The following is an 18,878-nucleotide window of genomic DNA, read 5'->3' as shown; positions in this document are numbered from 1 at the left end:
CTAATTTTTTCTTTCTCTTTCTCAGAGTGCTATATTTTTATTTGTTTCTCATTGGTATTTTGGACTGAGTTCATATGTCTTGGAGTTTTGTCTGTAGAAATGCTTTGAGGCCTTTGAAATTGTTTCTTCCATAGAGAATTGTGCTTTCATCTAATTAAAGAACCACTTTAATCAAAATTATTGGGCTGGAGATGTGTGTGTGTGTGTGTGTGTGTGTGTGTGTGTGTGTGTGTATCACCCAGATAATCTAAATTCAGGCTGAAACCTCATGTGAAGGGCATCTTAGGGCACACATTTCACTCTCTGTTGGTGCTGAGAATCAAGACCGGCAGTTTTCCTTTCAGCCTCCTGGGTCAGATGATTGGATTTATTTCTAACTCACCCTTATGCTGAGAACAAAATCCTTTAGAGCCCCAGTGTTTTGTTGGGAGCTTCTACTCAGTATGTCCGGCAGTCTCTGGACTTTGTTTTCATCCAATAGTATTATGCAAGGCTGTTTTCCTCCTGGTTTAGCAAATGCCTTTATGTCAAAAACCTGCCTCATGGATTTTTACTTTCACTTGGTTCATGGCTTTTTATTTTCTTGCCAGCTCATTAGAGCATTTAATAAGATGTTGTATATAATTTATTCACTGTTTTCCATTGTTTTCAGTGAATGTCAATCAGAGTACCTCATCTCTGTCTTATTTTTAGAAATGGAAGATTCAGGCACCTGATCCTTCTGCAAGATAAATTCTCCAAGAGGAGGCCAAGCTGCTACTTACCTATTTTACTCTCTCTGGGATACCTTCTGAGGAACTAGGACCCAGAAGGATGGCAGCTCTGTCTTACTCTCCAGTATCTTGATAGGCTTACTTGTCTGCTTCAGACTGCTTGCTCTACTTATCACCTCCCTGAGATCCAATCCCACTGTTCCCACTATGCCAAATATCCTGCCATGCCTGCTTTGCAGTTCTGATCTTCCTCACCCCCATTATGTGAACCCAAATCAGTCCAGCCTGATTCTCACACCTGTACATAAGTATAGAAGTATATTAGACCTTAAGGCCCTGAGTGCACTTGATTTTTAATTGCTCATTTCTTTTCTGGGAGCTCTACCCCATTTTCCTACTAATTTTCCCATCTTTCCCAATATTCTCCAAAGTTCTGTATCTTAACTTGTCCTAGAACCAAACACTGAAAACAATAGGTTCCAGGACGCAGCATGTAGTGAGAAAGGAAGAAGCTCAAACTTTGGACCTCTGAATACCAAAGTTGACATTTCAGATCTTTCACTTGTTAATTACCACCTAACTTCCCTAAGTCTCTATTTTCTCATTTGTAAATATATCTTTGTCAGATTGTACCACAGATAATAAAGTGTCTAATTCAAAATATGTACTTAATATAAAATGTCTGAAACAGTGAAACAAAGATTATGGAGTTTATATTGGTCAATATTGTTTACTTTATATTTGAAAGACTAGAATTTAAGTAATTACAGAAAGAATGAGAGATCCTTGCTGCTACATATCAGCTCTGATGTAAGAAACTGTTATAAACTAGCAAAGGTCAAAATGGAATAGCAGCTAATGTGAGGTATAGAAAAGACAAAAATCCAGCACATAAAAACTAAAGCTAAAACTCAGAATATGACATAACAAGAAAACCTGGATCAGAACCAGGCATACACAGGAAGATACTAAAGGACAAGGAAGTTAAGCAACTTGTCCAGGATTAAGCAAGCAACAGAGCAGTCTGGCTCCAGAAGCCAAATTCTGTTTCTTGAATATGCTGCTTCTACAATGTGAGCAAGCTTCTCTGCTCAGAGTTTCCACTAATAAAGCCATGCAAGAACTCACTATCAATTATCAGAGTTGAGGCATGAAAGAAAACCTAATTTTTACCTTTGGCCCAGAGATTCCCACCTTAGAACCGGGAACCCTTGTGAGGATTGGTGGTTGCCACGGGCACCCAACATCTTTAGACCCTATATTATTTGTAGCTCCTATATATAATTATATTTAAGCGAACTAATAATAAACCATAAGAGGTGCTCCCAGAGCAAGTTGCCCTGACGTCAGTCACAAAACCTTTCTCATCCCATCATGATGTGTTCATGCATCTGGCTCCAGGACTAGATGTGCATGTCTTGAAGGCAGGGAAAGTTTCCTATTCTTCCATTTATTTGTTTCCTAGGTCTATCATGTTCTCTATTACATCAATATAACACAATAACTATTTTAAATGCATGCATAATAAAAACAATAAGTCACATTTTGTTTTGTACCTTCAAGGTACTAGGCTCTGTATTAGACACATCTTATATATTATTTCTGATTCTTACAACAACCATGTGAGCTTGATATTATTCTCATTTCATAAAGTACGGAGATATTAAATAATGGCCTCAGGTTAAATGGTGAGTGACTGACTGGGATTTACATCCAGATCTAGACGGCCCCCTTACCTGTATTCTGTCTTACGACATCAAAAAAAGACACTAAACATTTACAAAATGAATAAATTAGATCATTACATTTCATCATGAGAGGGCTTCTCAACTGTATTCTACTGTTGTCTTTTAAGGTACCTAGTCAAGAGCACAGTAAATGGATAGACCCAGATGACATTTACAACCTGTGTCCAGGGAAAGCAGGACTGGTTGGAAACTAGCTTCTAGCATCAAAATAAATAAATAAATAAAAATAGAGAGTGAGCAGGGCTCAGGGTTTCGTGGATGTGGGCTGGCCTCCCTCAGGCAAGCTGGGTTGGGTGAGATCCTCCACCACCCCACAGCTATTGGATCCATGCCTACCTTGGATATAAAACCAAAGTTCAGTCAATTTGGCCTCCTCTTTCTTTCCCACTGATCATACCACCATTTCCACCTTCAGATTCTCTCTCTCATCAGAGTACAGGGAGGTGGTTCAAGTCCAAACACTGGGATTGTGTGAACTTTCAATTGTTTGGTGTATAAAGAAAACATACGTAAAATCTGGTGATTTTTCTTTTAATCCGGCAATTATAATCAGATATAGACAATATTATGTAAGGGAAAGTGAGCATAGGCTTTGAAGTCGGACCAAACTGAATTCCTACCCTAAATCTTCTGCTTAATAGTTATGAAATTTGGAGAAAAAAAAAAAACTAATCTCTTTGAGAACAAGTTTTGCATCAGTAATATGGGCATAACAGTATCTTAGAATGAAATTCAAATATGAATATAAACTGTCTTGCACATCAATAAATGCTTATCTCCTTTCCTCATTCTGTTTCTTCAACAGAAAGAATATGAGAACTAACTCTCATATTCTTTAGACAAAATGAATTAGACAAAATTGCATTCATAGACAAAAATGAATAAAAGTTGCTTAAGAATCCAATTTCAACTCAAATCATACAACTCATATCAGGATAGTATGGAATGAAAGAGAAACATTTAATTATTTATGTCATAATCAATAGTTCCTTTTCAGGAGAAAAATACTTAACTCTATTATTATCTGTAGAATAGCTTTCAACATGCATACCACAATGAAATTAGTTTACTTTTTTTTCAGATAGTTCCACTCTTAGAAAAATTTTCCCTGTCAAAGAAACTGTAGCTATTAAGTAACAATTTGCTTTCTTGTGTTTATTAAGCAACAATAAAATTAAATGAATTCTAGAGCTTTTGACAGGTTGTATCCAGCAAGCCGCAAGTAAAGGAACTTGATGTCTTCTTTATCTGAGCTTCCTCCACTGGGCTCCTGGATCTCAGTTTACATCTTCACAGACTTCCTCACAGATCCAGAGAACTGAGTTGTATTGGAATTTGATTCTGGAATGATGTCCACGCAGTAACTTTGCATCTAGAGCCCAGTGGACCAGGAGCTGACAAGATTTTCTTTCTTGCTACACAAAGAACAGAGCAGTTGCTGAGCTGAGCCCTGAAAACAAAGACCTTGTTTTGTATTGTTACCACATGGTCCCTTCCTCTCTCTTTGGAATTTGACAAGCAAATTGGCGTTTGTGTTGCTGAGACTATCATAGAATAGTGATTGTTAATTATACCCTAGATGTCCTGCCTCATTCTGCCATGGTTGTATTATGCTAAATGTGTGCAGTGAGCAAAAGATCGTAAATTTGATTTCAAGTTGCATATCTCAGCATGCTGACAGACCCGCCCTAGGTCAGAGAGCCCCTAAAGGGGCCTGTTGGGAGTTCTCCTGCTCCAGAATTTCTGGTTCTAACTTACACCAGGAAGTATTCAAAGGGTCCAGCAGATGTCAGTATGAAATCTTGAGTCTCTCCTGGTTAAGTATTAACAGATCAAATTACATCACCCACTGCCCTGGCCAGCTGTCTCTAGACAGAGTCTTGTAAGAGCTTTAGCTTCAGAGACAGTCAACTCCTTTAACTGGTAAAATTCTGACCTTCCATCTCAACCACAAAGCTGGATGAGTGATACAGTCACAATCATAAAGAACCTTCAAGGGATGAAACAAGTGAATAAAGTGGCTGTTTTTAAAAATAAATCTGTCTATGCCAGCTATCTGTTTTTCTCTGCATAACTGGTCTGGACAGACTCTCAGCATCTTCAGTCCCTGACCCAGCAGGTTCTCTCTTTATAACCAGGGCTTTAGGTTGATTGCAGCTTTAGAACCAACAACCAGAGAAAACACTGCCAGTCTCAGATGTGCTGAGACACTCCTCTGAATATCTTTTTGATTCATTTTGGGATAGTTTACATATTTAAAAAGTAGAATAATACAGCAAATATCCATATGTCTACTACCTAGATTTAACAACTAGTAACATTTTCCCATATATACTGCAGGTCTTTTATTTTATTATTAATGAAATAAAGGCCTCACATGCTCCTCTTCAATCACGTTCCCTTTTTGACCTCCCCAGGAATAGACATGGTCTTGAAGTTTATGTGTATCTTTCCCATGTGTTTTAGTTTCCTGGGGTTGCCATAGCTAAGTACCATAAGCCAAGTGGCTTAAATGACAGAAAGTCATTGTCATGCAGTTCTGGAGGCTGGAAGTTGGAGATCAAGGGCAGGCAAGGCTATGCTCCCTCTGAAGGCGCTAGAGAAGGATGGGCTCCAGGCCTCTCTCTAGTTCTGATAGTTCCTTGACTTGGGGAAGCATAACTCGAACTTCACATGGCCTTCTCCCTGTGCGTGAGCCTCTATGTCCAAATTTCCTCTTAGAAAAAGGACACTAGTCATACTGCTTTAGGGGCCCATCCTACTCCAGTATGACCTCATTTTAACTAATTACTTCTGCAATAACCCTTTTTCCAAATAAGGTCACATTATGAGATACTGAGGGGAGGGTAGGAGTTCAACATGAATTTTGGGGGCATAAAATTCACCCCATAACACCATCCATGTATTAATACTTTAACAATATATGATTTTTCCATAAACATAATTTAGCATCTTTTATATATTTAACTTTTGTATAAATGGCATTGTACTGTATGTATCTTTTATCACTTTCTTTTTCTTATTCCAACAATATGTTGAGATGTATTCAGATGACACATTTGTCCAATTTATTTATAGTATTTTATTTTATGAATTTACTACTACCAATCTCTTCTCTATATTAACAGTTAAAATATATACAAGGTTCAAAATGTCATCCAATCAGTAAATAATAATGGATACGTGCATCTTGGGCTTGGATTAAATGAGCTCTCTGTCATCCTTGCCAAGACTATATGGCTCTTTACCTGAGCTTTTTGATCTTGCAATTTTATAATTTCAGGCCTCACCAGGCTCCAGCATTAAGGAAATATCAGGCAATAAAGGGAGAGCCACTCAACTATTGGAAAATACCATTACATAACAAAGAAAAGAAGGAAAACATTTTAATTGATAAAGAAACTCTAAAATTTGTGTCTAATGTGGGAGAGCCCTTGGATGACAGGTGAATGTCCCAGGCTCAAGGGGTAGACCTTTAGGAGAGAGGCAAAGGCCAGAGATCAGCTGTGTGACCCCCCCCCTTTACTCTCCTGGACTGGTCTTTGGGAAGGACACCAACCCCACTGTCTTTTGGTCGCTAGTCACAGAGAGCAGCCAACCTTGCAAAGGAGAGTTAATGAGTAACCTGAAAGCAGCAGAAAAGCTTCCAGGCCCTCCTGCAAGGAAAGGGCCACAACTTCATCTGCAGCTTTTCCCTGTCCCAGGCTTTAGTGATGGCCAACCCGAGATTCAGCAAAGTGAAGGAGGTCTTGATCTTAAAGGCAAAAGATACAGCACACTTGAGGTAGGCCTGTGTGGCCAGCCATGGGGAGAAGGGGAGGATCCAGCAGCACATCTAAGTACTCCACAAGGCTGTCAAACTCCGATGCCAAGAGACAGATAAAGAAATGGCCTTCCTGGGCGAGTTCTTAGAAAAAGTGAAAATGTCCACTGGTCACTTGACTCAGCGTGCCCAGCATGGATGGAGCAATGATGGGGTTTCCTGAGGAGCAGTCCTGGAGAAAGAGATGTTGATCACCCAGGGCTAATTACTCACTCTTTAATGGTGTGCCATCTGGTTGTGAACACTTTCTGTTTCTTGGATTTGTTTTTGTTTTAGACATCATCTTGCTCTGTTGCTCAGGTTGGAGTGCAGTGGCATGATCATAGCTCACTGAAGCCTTGTACTCCTGGGTTCAAGACATCCTTCCACCTCAGCCTTCCAAGTAGCTTGTGTTACAGGCTCTGAACCCAGCTACCTTCTGCTTTTTTGTGCCACCATATTTATTAGTCCCTGAGGAACCCCTTTGTGAGAGCTCCATGTCACACCCAAATACTGGCCCCTTGAGGAAAATGTTTGAAAAATCAGATGGTATTCTGGAGGTGGGAAATAAAGTTGGATATGAATTTGAGGGAAAGACTTCCACTTTTCTTGCCTGCTACCTGGGCCTTTGAAATTTTCTCCAAGAACTGCCATAGGAAAGTGCCAATTTGATATGAGTCTGTGAACTTCCTCAGATGGATTCTGTGATACATTTATGCACCAGCTAAATGGTGAACTTTTGAATTCAGAAGTATTTTAGAAGTATAGGTAAGTTCATTATTAAATTTTATCATGTTTGGGGTCTAAAGAATACATTTTTCAAAAACCATTAAAAATTAACATGTCCCTTCCCCCACTCTTGTTCCTCAAATCATGCACGGATTCTGCTGAAAGCACAGTGCAGTTGGGAATGGTATAAGCAGCCACGTTTGCAAAACGGGGCTAATGCCCTGAAAGCTGCTTTTCCCCCTGCCTTCCCTAAGAGCAGAAACACACTCCTTCATGTGTAGTGTGACTCCCATGTTCCAGCTGTCATGCATGATCATCGAGGCTTGCACCAGAGTGAGAACTGGGTCTTTTTTAACAGTTGCTGGTGGGATATGTCTGCAGTGGGACTGATTCAATCTCAGGGTGGAAAAGAAAGAGGCCATGGAGTTTACAGAGAATGCCATGTCAACCATGTAGGCAAACTGAAGATTCTTTTATCTGTGTAATGCTAAAATTTGAAAATAAACAAATATCCCTTCATAGATTATCTTGTTAGAGAACGCTTTATAAAAATTCCTTTATGGATTTCTATTTGGGCTACATAGTTTCTTTTGAGGACCTCAAGTCCAATACACACTCTCTCTCTCTCTTTCTTTCTCTCTCTCTCTCTCCCTCTTTTCTCTCTCTCTCTTCTCTCTCTCTCTCTCTCTCTCTCTCTCTCTCACACACACACACACACACACACACACATATACATACATACAAATAGCCTCTTATTTCTGTTTTTGTCAGTTATGGATAGCACCAAAAGTTGTAAAGAAGACAAGAATGTGGAAATAGAATGTCTACAAAAGAACCATCAGAAATATCTAACAAAAAGACATGTTAAAGCATTTGTTCTCAAAGGCTGTCAATGCTTTAAAAGTTGAGCGGATAATGTGTAGCATTCACTTTGATTTGTCTTTGATGGTTTACTGTGAAACTAGAATAAAGAGTAGATATTTTAGAGATTTTTCTGGTGTTGATCAGGAATTGCACAGGACTTTTTTTTTTTCATTATTTAAGTTATATTTTATTCTTATTCCTATTCTTTCTCCCTGAAATAATTTTCAGATCTATGACTGAAATTTTAGCAAGTGTTAAAATATTGTGTATCTGTGCTTAAGAATTAACTAATTAAAATATAAACCTTTTTTTTTTTTTCAAATAAAATTTGGAATTTGCCAAAGTATTTTACTTTTAAGATCATGTATGGTGTTTGGGCTTATGTATACATACATAAAATAACATATATAAAATATATGTGTAACACGTGGAATGATCATGGGTTTTGGTTTCAGGAAGTGTTTGGTCAAATCCAGCCCTCTATTATGTGATCTTGGGCAAGACATAAAGTCTTTCTAAGCCTCAGTTCCCTTATTTGTAAAAATGGATCAGTAATAACTACTTAGCAGGAACTGTTTTAGAAATTTAGTGAAGTAGTATATGTACAGTACCTGGCACAGAACAAGTGCAAAAAAAAAAAAAAAAAAAAAAAACCAGCTATGGTAGTGGTAGTAATTGTTATTTCTTGGATACAAGTCCTAGCTTTTCCATTTATTTGCTCTGTAATTTTAAACCTGTTTCTTCATTCCTAGGTGGAGGATATAGAGATTGGCCTAGATGGTCTCTGCATCCCTCACAGGATTAATAGTCTCTGTTTCTAACACACTACAGGTCTGCATTTGAAGCACTGTCAAGCAGGATCAGGCAACCTGAATAGATGCAAAGGCGGGATTCAGTTAACTTCAATTGTAACCACGTTTATTGAGCACTTGCTATTAGGCACTATTTTAAGGCTTTTCCATGCATTACCACATTTAATTCTCACAACAATCCTATGCCTAATGTACTATCATTATTCCATTTTACATATGAGGCAACTGAGGCACAGGCAAGTATATATTTTGCCCAAAGTTATATAGTTAGTAAATGGTAGAGCCAGGATTCAAATCCATGACAGTCTACAATTTTAACCACTATACAGCTTTTCTAAAGGGATTGGCTGCTTATCTACAACTCACCACCCTCTAATCTAAAATCAGAGGTAATACTGGCATTTACTTATACTTATTTTTCTTTCCTGAACCTAGAGCAGACCTTCATGATAGGTTTGCTGGGGGGTGCAAAGGCTCTACAAAGAGCCAGTGCCACATCTGCCTGCTAATAAATGTCTGGTGCTAAGTCACTACTTTCTTTCTAAAGTAAAGTGACTTCTGAACTCAAAGAGATATGGTTTCGATCAGTATTAAATTTATGGTTCTGGCAACACTACTTAATCTGTCTAAGCCTCTGTTTCCCCATGTGTAATGGAGAGTGTAGGTGGAAGTATGAATAATAGCACCCAACTCACAAATGGGAAAATGAGAGGTGACACTTGGTAAAATGACCACATGTAGGAGGCACTCAACAAACACGATCAGCATTTGCTCCATACTTTGAGGCAAATTTCAAATGGAGCCCCTGAGCTGAAGAAAGACTCCTTCAATTCTTCACTGTTCTGAGTTCCAGAATAGGATTTTTTGCCCCAGGGTCCCTTTATGGCTTTTTACCTAGGTCATAGATATGGCCAAGCTCCCAGTCCACACTCCAAGACTCTGTTAAAATTGGTTGGACTTGGAGAGGGTCTCATCAGTTGAGACTGAGTCATGTCTCCTGCCTGCCCTACACTGCAGAAGCTAATTAGGAAGAAAGTAGGCACTTAGCACCAGACACTTACTAGCTGGTAGATGTGGTGCTGGATCTTTGTAGAGCCATTGTCCTCCAGCCGGTAGAGGGAGGACATGACATTCTCCCACCTGCTATGGGCTTTAACTGTAAATCTCATCCAGGGCTTGATGTCATCCCTTCTTTCCTCATTTAAACTTTCTCTTTAAAGGTTTCCACCTTTCTCAATATTATTTAAAGAAAAAAAGGCCCTGTAGGTCTTTGGCCTGAGTTTTCCATTCTGTGTCCAACTTCCTTTTCTTCCTCCTCTTCTTTTGCTTATTAATAAGGTTTCCTTTATGTGTAACATCATCTTGCCACACTATGAATCTGTGGGTGTTACAAAAAGACAGTGTTGGAAGGACAGTAATTATTCTGAGGTTTAATATAGCCAGAGATGATACATGACAGAGCTGCAGGTCCTCCAGGGGCAAATCCTCTCATGAAGGATCTTATGTTGGAAGCTTACGTGGTGTCATTTGTGTCTCAATGCCTTTGAATAGGCTCTTGGTTCCCTCTTTCTTTGATCTTCTCTTCCTATTCTTTGCCACAACTTATAAAATTAGACTTACACACTTTCTGCTCCCAGCCAGCCTTACCCCAAGCAAAAAAAATTCAAAGAGTGTGGAATATTGTTATTAAGCAAGAAGGTATGTTTTCTTCTGCTTGTTACATTTTCCTTTTATTCTTTTTTGAACTGTTGTTTTTGAAATCAAATTTCAGTGGCAATCTCTCTTTGCCTTCATTCTTCTAACAAATGCAGTTGTTGCTGGCTTTGTTCTACCACAGTCGGTGGCTGGCATGGTGAGAGACGTGGAGGGGAGTAGAAGGAAAAGGATGGGTTTGTTTTCAGTTCTGTATGCCCATTATGATGGCAGTAGGACACCGGGAGATGGTTGGTACCTGAGGTATATTGACACATTTAGACTTCCTGAAATTGAGTGAGCAGTTTAGAAAGAGTTTGGAAAACATGAGTGTGACTATTAAAATAGCATATCAGACAGAAAAGCCTTGCTAAAAATACAATCAATATGGTGGTTTTAAAATGTCTGAAAATTCTTTGATAATCCACTCTTCAAACAGTGGAGCTTCATTCCCCCTTCCTTGAATGAGAGCTAGATTCAGTTACATACTTCTAACAAAATGTGTCAGAAGTCATCTAAGTGACTTCTAAGGCTAGGTCATAAAAAGGATGGATTCTGTCTGGTTCTCTCTCTCTTGAATCACTCACTCTAGAGGAAGCTAAAGCCCTGTCCAGAGGACACTGAAGCAGCCTGCAGAGAGGCTCCAATGAAGAGGAACTGAGGCCTCCCACCACCAACCAGCACCAACTTGCCAGTCTGGTGAATGGGCAGCCTTGAAAGCAGATCCTCCAATCCTGCTTACATTTTCACATGACTACAGCCCTGGCTAACAAATGTTTAAAAATAACAGTTTTAATTGAGATACAATTCACATATCATAAATTCATCTGTTTAAAGTGTATAATTCACTGGATTTTAAGTATATTCACAGAGTTGTGCAACATTTACCATTAATTTTCATCACACCAGAAAGAAACTCCATACTCATTAGCAGTTACTACCCATTTCTCCTCCCCAAAGCGCCTGACAACCACTAATCTACTTCCTATCCATACAGGCATGGCTACACAATATGTTGCCTTTTGTACTGGTTTCTTCCACTTAGCATAATGTGTTCAAAGTTAATCACTGTTATAGCCTACATTGATGCTTCATTCATTTTATTGCCAAATAATATTCCATTGTATGGTTTAATACATTTTCATAAACTAGTTATCAGCTAATGGACATTTGAGTTGTTTCTATTTTTGGGCAACTATGAATAATGACGTTATGAACCTTAGTGTACAAGTTTTTGTGTGACCACACATTTTCATTTCTTTTGAACATATACCATGTATGGAAATTCTGGGTCATATGATTACTCTATGTTAAATATTTTGAGGATCTAAAAGAATGTTTTCCAAAGTGCCTGCACTATTTTACATTCTCACCAGGAATGTATGAGGGTTATAATTTCTCTATATCCTTAACAATACTTGTTATTGTCTTGTCTTTATTTTAGCAATCCTAGCCAGTATGAAGTGGTATCTCATTGCAATTTTTATTTCTATTCCCTAATGACTGATGATGTTGAGTATCTTCTACATACCTTTTGGCCATTTGTGTGTCTCCTTTGGAGAGATATCTATTGAAATCCTTTGTCCAGCTATTAATTGGGTAGTGCTTTTATCATTGAATTTTAAGAATTTATTGTACCTGATATCAATCTCTTATCACATATATGACTTGAAAATATTTTTGCCTATGTCACGGGTTGCCTTTTCACTTTCTTAGTGGTGGTCTTTCAAGCACAAAAGTTTCTAATTTTGGTGAAGTCCAGTTTACCTGTTTGTTCTTTTGTCTGTTGTGCTTTAGGCATCATAACCAAGAAACTATTGTCTAACCCAAGATTGTGAGGATTTACATCTATGTCTACTTCAAAGACTTGCATAGTATTAGCTCTTATACTTAGGTCTATGAAGCATTTTCTGTTAATTTATGTGTTTGGCATAATGTAGCATTCCAACCAGATTTCTTTTGCATGTGGATGTCTAGTTGGAATTTTTACAGAAACTTCAATTCATTTTTCTTCTTCCAGGAGCTGCTAGGCTGCTGTTTTTCACAGCTATTGTAGTCTTGAGGCTGCTGATCTTTAAGAATATACTGGAGCTAGGGAGAGAGGTATGAGAATGAGACAGGTTAAACACTACAAAGCTCACTGTTCTTACAGAGATTCAGGCCTTTTTCTTTAGGACTCCATGGATTATTGTAAGCCTTTAATTAATTGTCAAAGTTCTGAAAAAATTGATTTTTACAATCGTTAACAGTGTTCTCATTGCTTTTATGGAGAAGCAGATTTTGGAAGCCCTTGCTCTGCCATTCTGTAAATGCTTTCAACATCTTCATTAGAAACTTAGGAGAAATTCTGAGCAATACCCACTCAGCTAAGCCATTCCTGAAAGCCTGACCCACAGGAAATGTGAGAATAAATTTGTTGTTGTTGTTGTTGTTGCTGTTGCTGTTGCTGTTGTTGTGGTTGTTATTGTTTTAAGCCACTAAATTTGGGAGTAATTTGTTTTGTTCAACAGATAATATGCCAACAGATAGACACCAACACTAGGAACAACAGATGAATTTTTAGAGTATGGCTTCACATAGGGTGGAACTTCCTGATCCTGAAGACTGTCAAATATTAGAGAAGATAAGGATGTTCAATGGAGATGTGTGAGCAATAATGGAGGATTCTGTTAGAAGAGAGACTGTCAAGGGAGCCCAGCTAAAGTAAAATGAAGTACTGGGTTATCTACAGAGTCCTTTCCAAAATGACAGTAATGATGAAAACAACTTATATTTGCACAAAACTTTATAGTGGACTAAGAACTTCCATACAAATGATCTCCTTTAATCTTAATCCTAATCCTAAGAGGGAGGTCAGGCAGGAGTATTATCCCTACTTTATAGATGATTACAGAAGCTCATAGAGGTATCAAGTCTTGTCCAAAGTCAACAATAGTAAAGTGATAGAGCTAGGATTTTTAACTCATGGAGGAATCCTGATTCCAACTGGTGGTGACTTTCTCCATAGCATGCTGCCCACTTATCCTAAAAAATCTGGTGTCCAGATTTCCCCATCTAGACAGTGTATATAGATATACACTCTACTCAACTTGTGGACTTCCTGAAAACCCAGTCCCAGCTTTAATCCTGTCCTAGGGCCTAGAGATAAAGGAATATTTCATGCAATATGTGTGCTTTAGGCCAAGGAAATCCTAACTTTTAATCAATCAGCCACTCCCATTCCAACCTGATCTGTGTGAGCTGAGCTAACTTGTGGCTACGCCTGACCAGTGAGGATTTTATGCCATGGCCTCAATCATGAAGGCCCAAGGCCACATAGCTGGCCAATGTCCTGCCCGGTATAGTAGTTGTCTTGTACAGAGTGCAGGTAGAGAGTCAGTAGGGTGAAAGATACTATGCAAAAACCATGGGACAGAACCAGAGGCTGGCGTGGAAGGTGAAGACTCTTAGACCTTTCCCTGGAGCACACCCCTAGCCACAGTCTTTGGTCCCATCTCCAGGAACCATCAACCACACTGACTCCTCTCTTTATAGACCTTCTGTGATTTTAACAGTCTGCTGCACTTGATTCAGCTCTGTACCAACTCCTGGGGCTCTGGAATTACTCTGTGATTCCCTGAATATCTCTGTCTTCCTTACTCTGAGGCCTGGGACACAAGCTACCTCCATTTTCCCCAAGTGCTGCCATCTCCCACTCCATTCTTCCTGGTTCTTCTTTCTGAAGCAAGGGTCCCAGGAGGGATATTATTTGCTTGTACCTAGAACCCCTCTACCTTCTCTTTCTTTAAAAGAAGTCTCATAAATCCTGTTACTTGATGTTTTGCTGCAGGCCCAAAGTACCACTGGTTGCTTTTCGGAGAATAGGAAAGGATGTAGACTTTTCTACCTGTGCTTATTATTCTCAGTTTGGCCCCTTCCTAACCTTACCTAGATCCAATCTCTGCTCTTCTCTGCCTTGTTCTCTTCTCAAGAGGCTTGTTCCAGAGGATTTCATAGCTGGCTTTCACCAGAGTACTAGCCAATGGGAGGCAATGGCAGGAGGTCAGAAGGTGAGAAGAGATGGTCCAGGTATTTCTGTCCTGCTGCCTTCCTGACCAGACTCCATGTCCCTCACAGTGGCTGAGTCCCTATGGCGTCTACTGGATAGCCCCTCTGCCACAACTGCAGCTCTCAGTGGACTTTGGTAACACTATTATGTCACTTGGCCTTTCTGCCCTTAGGATGGCAAGGCCTTACTGTGGTGGTTAGTCTCTGAGCGACTCAGCATCCCTCAATAGCTCCCTTAACTCTGTGTTCAAGTCTCCAAGTAGTCTCTTTACTAAAACTTTATTATTTGAACCACCTGAGTTAAATTCTGTTTCCTACCAGGTCCCTGACTGATATACATACACCATTACAATAAAGGTTGCAGTGTGGAAATTTTCAGCATTATATATTATCCAAATAGTTACTCTCCTTTAATCTCTTCCAGTTCTGTGGTATCAGTGACCAACTAGCCTGATATTGAGGAATGGGAAGAACTTTGGCCTTGAATGCAAAAGGCTGGGATTTATTCTTCATTCTGTATGCTCTGGGGAAAAATCATTTGCTTCCCCTCAACACAGGCCTCAGTTTCCTCACTATAAAATGAGTATTAAACTAGATCACTGATTCTCAAAAGTAGGGCCCCTGATTTCTGGGGATTCCTAAGGCACATTCAGGAGCTCTGTGAGGTCAAAACTATTTTTATAAAAATACTAAGAAGCTATTTACCTTTCTCCAATTATTGACATTTGCATGAATGGTGCAAAAGCAATGGTAAAATTGCACCTTAATATGATCAAGGCGGTGGCACCAAACTGTACTTACTGTATTCTTCACTGCCACACACTTAAATTTTTTAAATGCCAATTCCACTTAGGAATATCCTTGATGAAGCAGTAAAAAATATTAAGTATATTAAATTCTGATCCCTGGTACGTGTCATTTAATTATTCTGAGTGATATGAGAACTGCACTTCAGGCATTTCTACTGTATGCCAAGGCAAAATATATGTCAGTTTTGAGAGAAAGGCACTTGTGTGATTGTTTGAATTGCAGTATGAACTAGTTGCTTTTTCTGTGAAACACTATTTTTACTTGAAAGAATAATTGACAAACTGTGGTTATTGAGACTGAGGCATTTGGCAGACATTTTCTCAAAAATGAACAAAGTGAGTCTGTCTCTTCAAGGGAAACAACTGACAGTATTTGTTGCCAATGACACAATTTATGCTTTCAAGCTTGATAGCTTCCCAATATTTAAAAACTTTTCTGATGAGATAATAATAACAAAAGTTATTTGTTGATATGACATAATGAAAGTTGCCAATATCTGAACAATCTATGTAACTCAGTTTTATATATATATATATATATATAAAACCCATAAATATATGTATATATACATAAAACCCATATATATATATATATATATATATATATAGAGAGAGAGAGAGAGAGAGAGAGAGAGAGAGAGAGAGAGAGAGAGAACCCATATTTCTAAAAATGGAAGCTTTGTATAAGGACTCAGAAGACCTTGGTTTGAATTCAGGGTCTGCCATTTTCTTTTTTTTTTTTTTTCAGGGGAAAGTGCAAACGCAGTCCCCCACTACCACAAATTATGCAGTTGAGTTTCCCACATTTGGGGAAATCACAGGGGTCAGCACATCCGGAGTGCAATGGATAAGCCTCGCCCTGGGAAAACCACCTTCGTGATCATGGTATCTCCCCTGCCAGGTAAGTATTGAGTCTGCCATTTTCATGCTACTTCAGCTCCACGGTTTCAGCTGTAAAACGAATTTCCTCTGTTTCTTCTCTGTAAAATGAGTATGTAGTAATAAAGGCTAATGTCTGTTTAGAGAATGATAACAAACAAGTGCATGGCACCTGGTTAATGCTGGCCAAGTGTTTGCTATCATCATAATCATCATCATCATCCTCACATTAGGTGGGAGGACCTAGACATTACCTTTCTATATCGCATATGACTTCAGTGCAAAGGCTCTGGTAATAGATACTGCCAAGTTCAAATCCTAGCACCACTTACTGGCTAGTGACCTTGGGAAAGTAATTAATAATATGAACATATATAATAACATATATGCATATACTCATTCTCATGTGATTATTATGAGGAATAAATTAGATAATACATGTTAGATGCTTAGCCTAGGACTTAGTTCAATAGGTTAACTCACTTAAACTAGTAGTTGGGAATTTAAGAAGTGTTTCTTGAAACATTATTATATCACAATTTTACACAATTATATTGTGTAAAGTTATATCACAATTTGATGACATTAAAATTTTCAGGATACACAGATCTTGTGATACTTTCAAGCCATGGTATCAGTAAACCAGCTCTCTCTTAAAAAAAAAAAAAGCAAAAGCTGTGCATTATAGCATCTGCTAATTTCTGGGGTATAAATACTCCCACTATGGCCAATTTCAACAGGAGAGTTCAAAAGGTAGCTCACAGCTACCAGCACAAGGTCACTAAGTGCAGAGTTGGGAAGAAATTCTCACAGTTGTCCCTTATGAGTGGGCATGAGTTGGCTTCAGCACACCACTGCTTTCAAATATACTTTTGAGAAGGAATCATTCAATACGCCTCGTTTGAGGATTCTATTCACCAGGAGCTGAATAGGAGGTTACACAAAAGCAGAGAAGACAAAGGAAGCAGAGTTTCTGGTGCCTTTGGAAGTATTTTTGAAAGTCATTGTGGTTTCTCACTAAATCATTCAGAACTTCACCTATTTATACACCTATGAAAACAAGACAATTCTGTATGTACTTTTAACAGTTGGAAAAGTTTTTGGGGAATGAAACCTTGGGAAGCAAGAACTTAGTTTAAAATACAATTTAATAAGAAAATCCAGGATACATATTACATGATTCCATTAATTAAAGAAAAAAAAACTTCCTTCCAATATAGTCTACCCAATTATGAAATTCATTTTAGATTTTTGGGAAGAGCAAATCCAACTTAAAAAAAAATAAAAACCCTGCTAGGTAGTTGAAATACTTCGGTTCCAAAGTTCAAAAAAATGAGGCAAGATTATATATTAGGAGTAGAGAAAACAAGATGAAGTGGAATCACTCATGACAATCTGCCATATTAGCCATTATGAATTTCAACATCTGCAACTGAAAAGCTACAGAAGTCAAAAAATAAAAACGAAGATTCCCAAGGACCGCAGACTGTTTGACGATGTTACTTTAAGATTTTGCCCTCCGTTAATTTCACCCCAAAAAATAAGTTAAGTATAAATAAGGAGATGAGGAGAGCTGGTATGTATTCAGGTGTGTTCACTGGTGCATACTCAGAGGGTGTGTGAGAACAGCCAAATGTCTTTCTTCTCCCACACTCGCTACACAAAACTCTCCTCCATGTTGCTGCAGAGTAAGAAGGAGTCCACAAGCCGAGGCTGGACCAATTGCTGGAAATCAGAGTCCTGGAGGCCTTCAGGACAGACCCCAGCCAATCTACGCAGAGCAGCCTGGGGAGAAGACAGAAGAGGTGACACATGTCAGACTGGGCCATGTCAGGTACATGTATTTCCTTCACCTAACCTGAAATGTGCATTTCAGGAAGTGGTACATTTACCAGGCAATTTGGGCTGATTGTCATGTTGGCCGTTCGGCACCTCAGTGACCATCTTGATCATCTGGTCACCATAGCAACCTTGGTCACCTGGCTTTATTTGCACCTTGATCACTAAGATGTATGTCATCTGAAAGCTGTTAATAATCTTAATAATGGTCTTTATTGTTTCCAAATCCCTAGAGTAACCTTAGAACAGCAAGAACTATTCATTTATGCACAAATTCAATAAGGTCCTATCCAAAGCACTATAGAAAAAAGAAGAAAAGAGAGGGAGAACATATTGTAAAAGTAGATAGAGATTCCGCTACTAAGAAATTCAACATATGGCAAGGGGGATGAACAGGAAAGAGAGGTGCCCGCAGAATAAAGTCACTCCCCAGCTCCCCACACAATGAGCAATGAGTATGCTATTTTTGTGTTTATGTCCATGTGCCCTTGCTTATATATTTTTTTAACTTAATAATAAGCATTTTATTGTGGCTCACAATTCTATATGTCAGCTGCACAGCTTTCCTGATCCGAGCCAGGTTCAACTGATGTATTTGCAGTCAGGCTGTCTGATAACTGGCTGATCTATGATGGCCCAGCTGAAATGACCCCTCTGGTCCTTGAGATTGTGCACATTCCTGCAGAGTAGCACTCATTCTCATGGTGAGAGTCTAAAAGAATCAAATCTGCAGTCCAATGCTCTACCTCTGAGCTGTTCTCCCTCCTCCTTGCTCATACTCTTACCTGTGACTTGAAGTGACTTCCTGCTCTAGCCTATTGCCATCTCCTTCATGAAGCCTTCCCCAATTACCCTGAAGCAGAGACAGTCCATTCCTCCCTCTCCTGTGCAACCAGGGCCTCTGGGCTGACCTCAAGCTTCTCACACCTGACTATAACTAGCTT

General features: G+C 39.0%; 1 protein-coding gene, 1 long non-coding RNA gene and 1 other non-coding gene across 8 annotated transcripts in view; 1 reads left to right on the top strand and 2 right to left on the bottom strand.

The window, feature by feature from the left end:
- Window positions 1–18,878, top strand: part of LOC141584864 (uncharacterized) — an 82,847-nt gene that overhangs the window by 1,331 nt on the left and 62,638 nt on the right. For all 4 annotated transcript variants that reach the window (XR_012518105.1, XR_012518106.1, XR_012518104.1 and 1 more), the window contains exons 2-3: window positions 15,965–16,117; window positions 17,783–17,929. This is a non-coding gene — a long non-coding RNA (uncharacterized LOC141584864). The remainder of the gene's footprint in view (window positions 1–15,964; window positions 16,118–17,782; window positions 17,930–18,878) is intronic.
- LOC120364857 (U1 spliceosomal RNA) lies at window positions 15,962–16,125 on the bottom strand. Its single transcript, XR_005579990.1, has one exon. It is a non-coding gene; the product is annotated as a U1 spliceosomal RNA (small nuclear RNA).
- Window positions 17,226–18,878, bottom strand: part of INSC (INSC spindle orientation adaptor protein) — a 128,270-nt gene continuing 126,617 nt past the window's right edge. For all 3 annotated transcript variants that reach the window (XM_003919869.3, XM_003919870.3, XM_074401135.1), the window contains one exon: window positions 17,226–17,880. In XM_003919869.3, coding sequence (XP_003919918.1) covers window positions 17,752–17,880 — 129 coding nt within the window. In that variant the 3' untranslated portion in view covers window positions 17,226–17,751. The remainder of the gene's footprint in view (window positions 17,881–18,878) is intronic.

This window comes from Saimiri boliviensis, chromosome 6 (genome assembly GCF_048565385.1).
Source record: "Saimiri boliviensis isolate mSaiBol1 chromosome 6, mSaiBol1.pri, whole genome shotgun sequence".
Taxonomy (NCBI): Eukaryota; Metazoa; Chordata; class Mammalia; order Primates; family Cebidae; genus Saimiri; species Saimiri boliviensis.
This window is presented reverse-complemented; position numbering and strand designations above follow the sequence as displayed.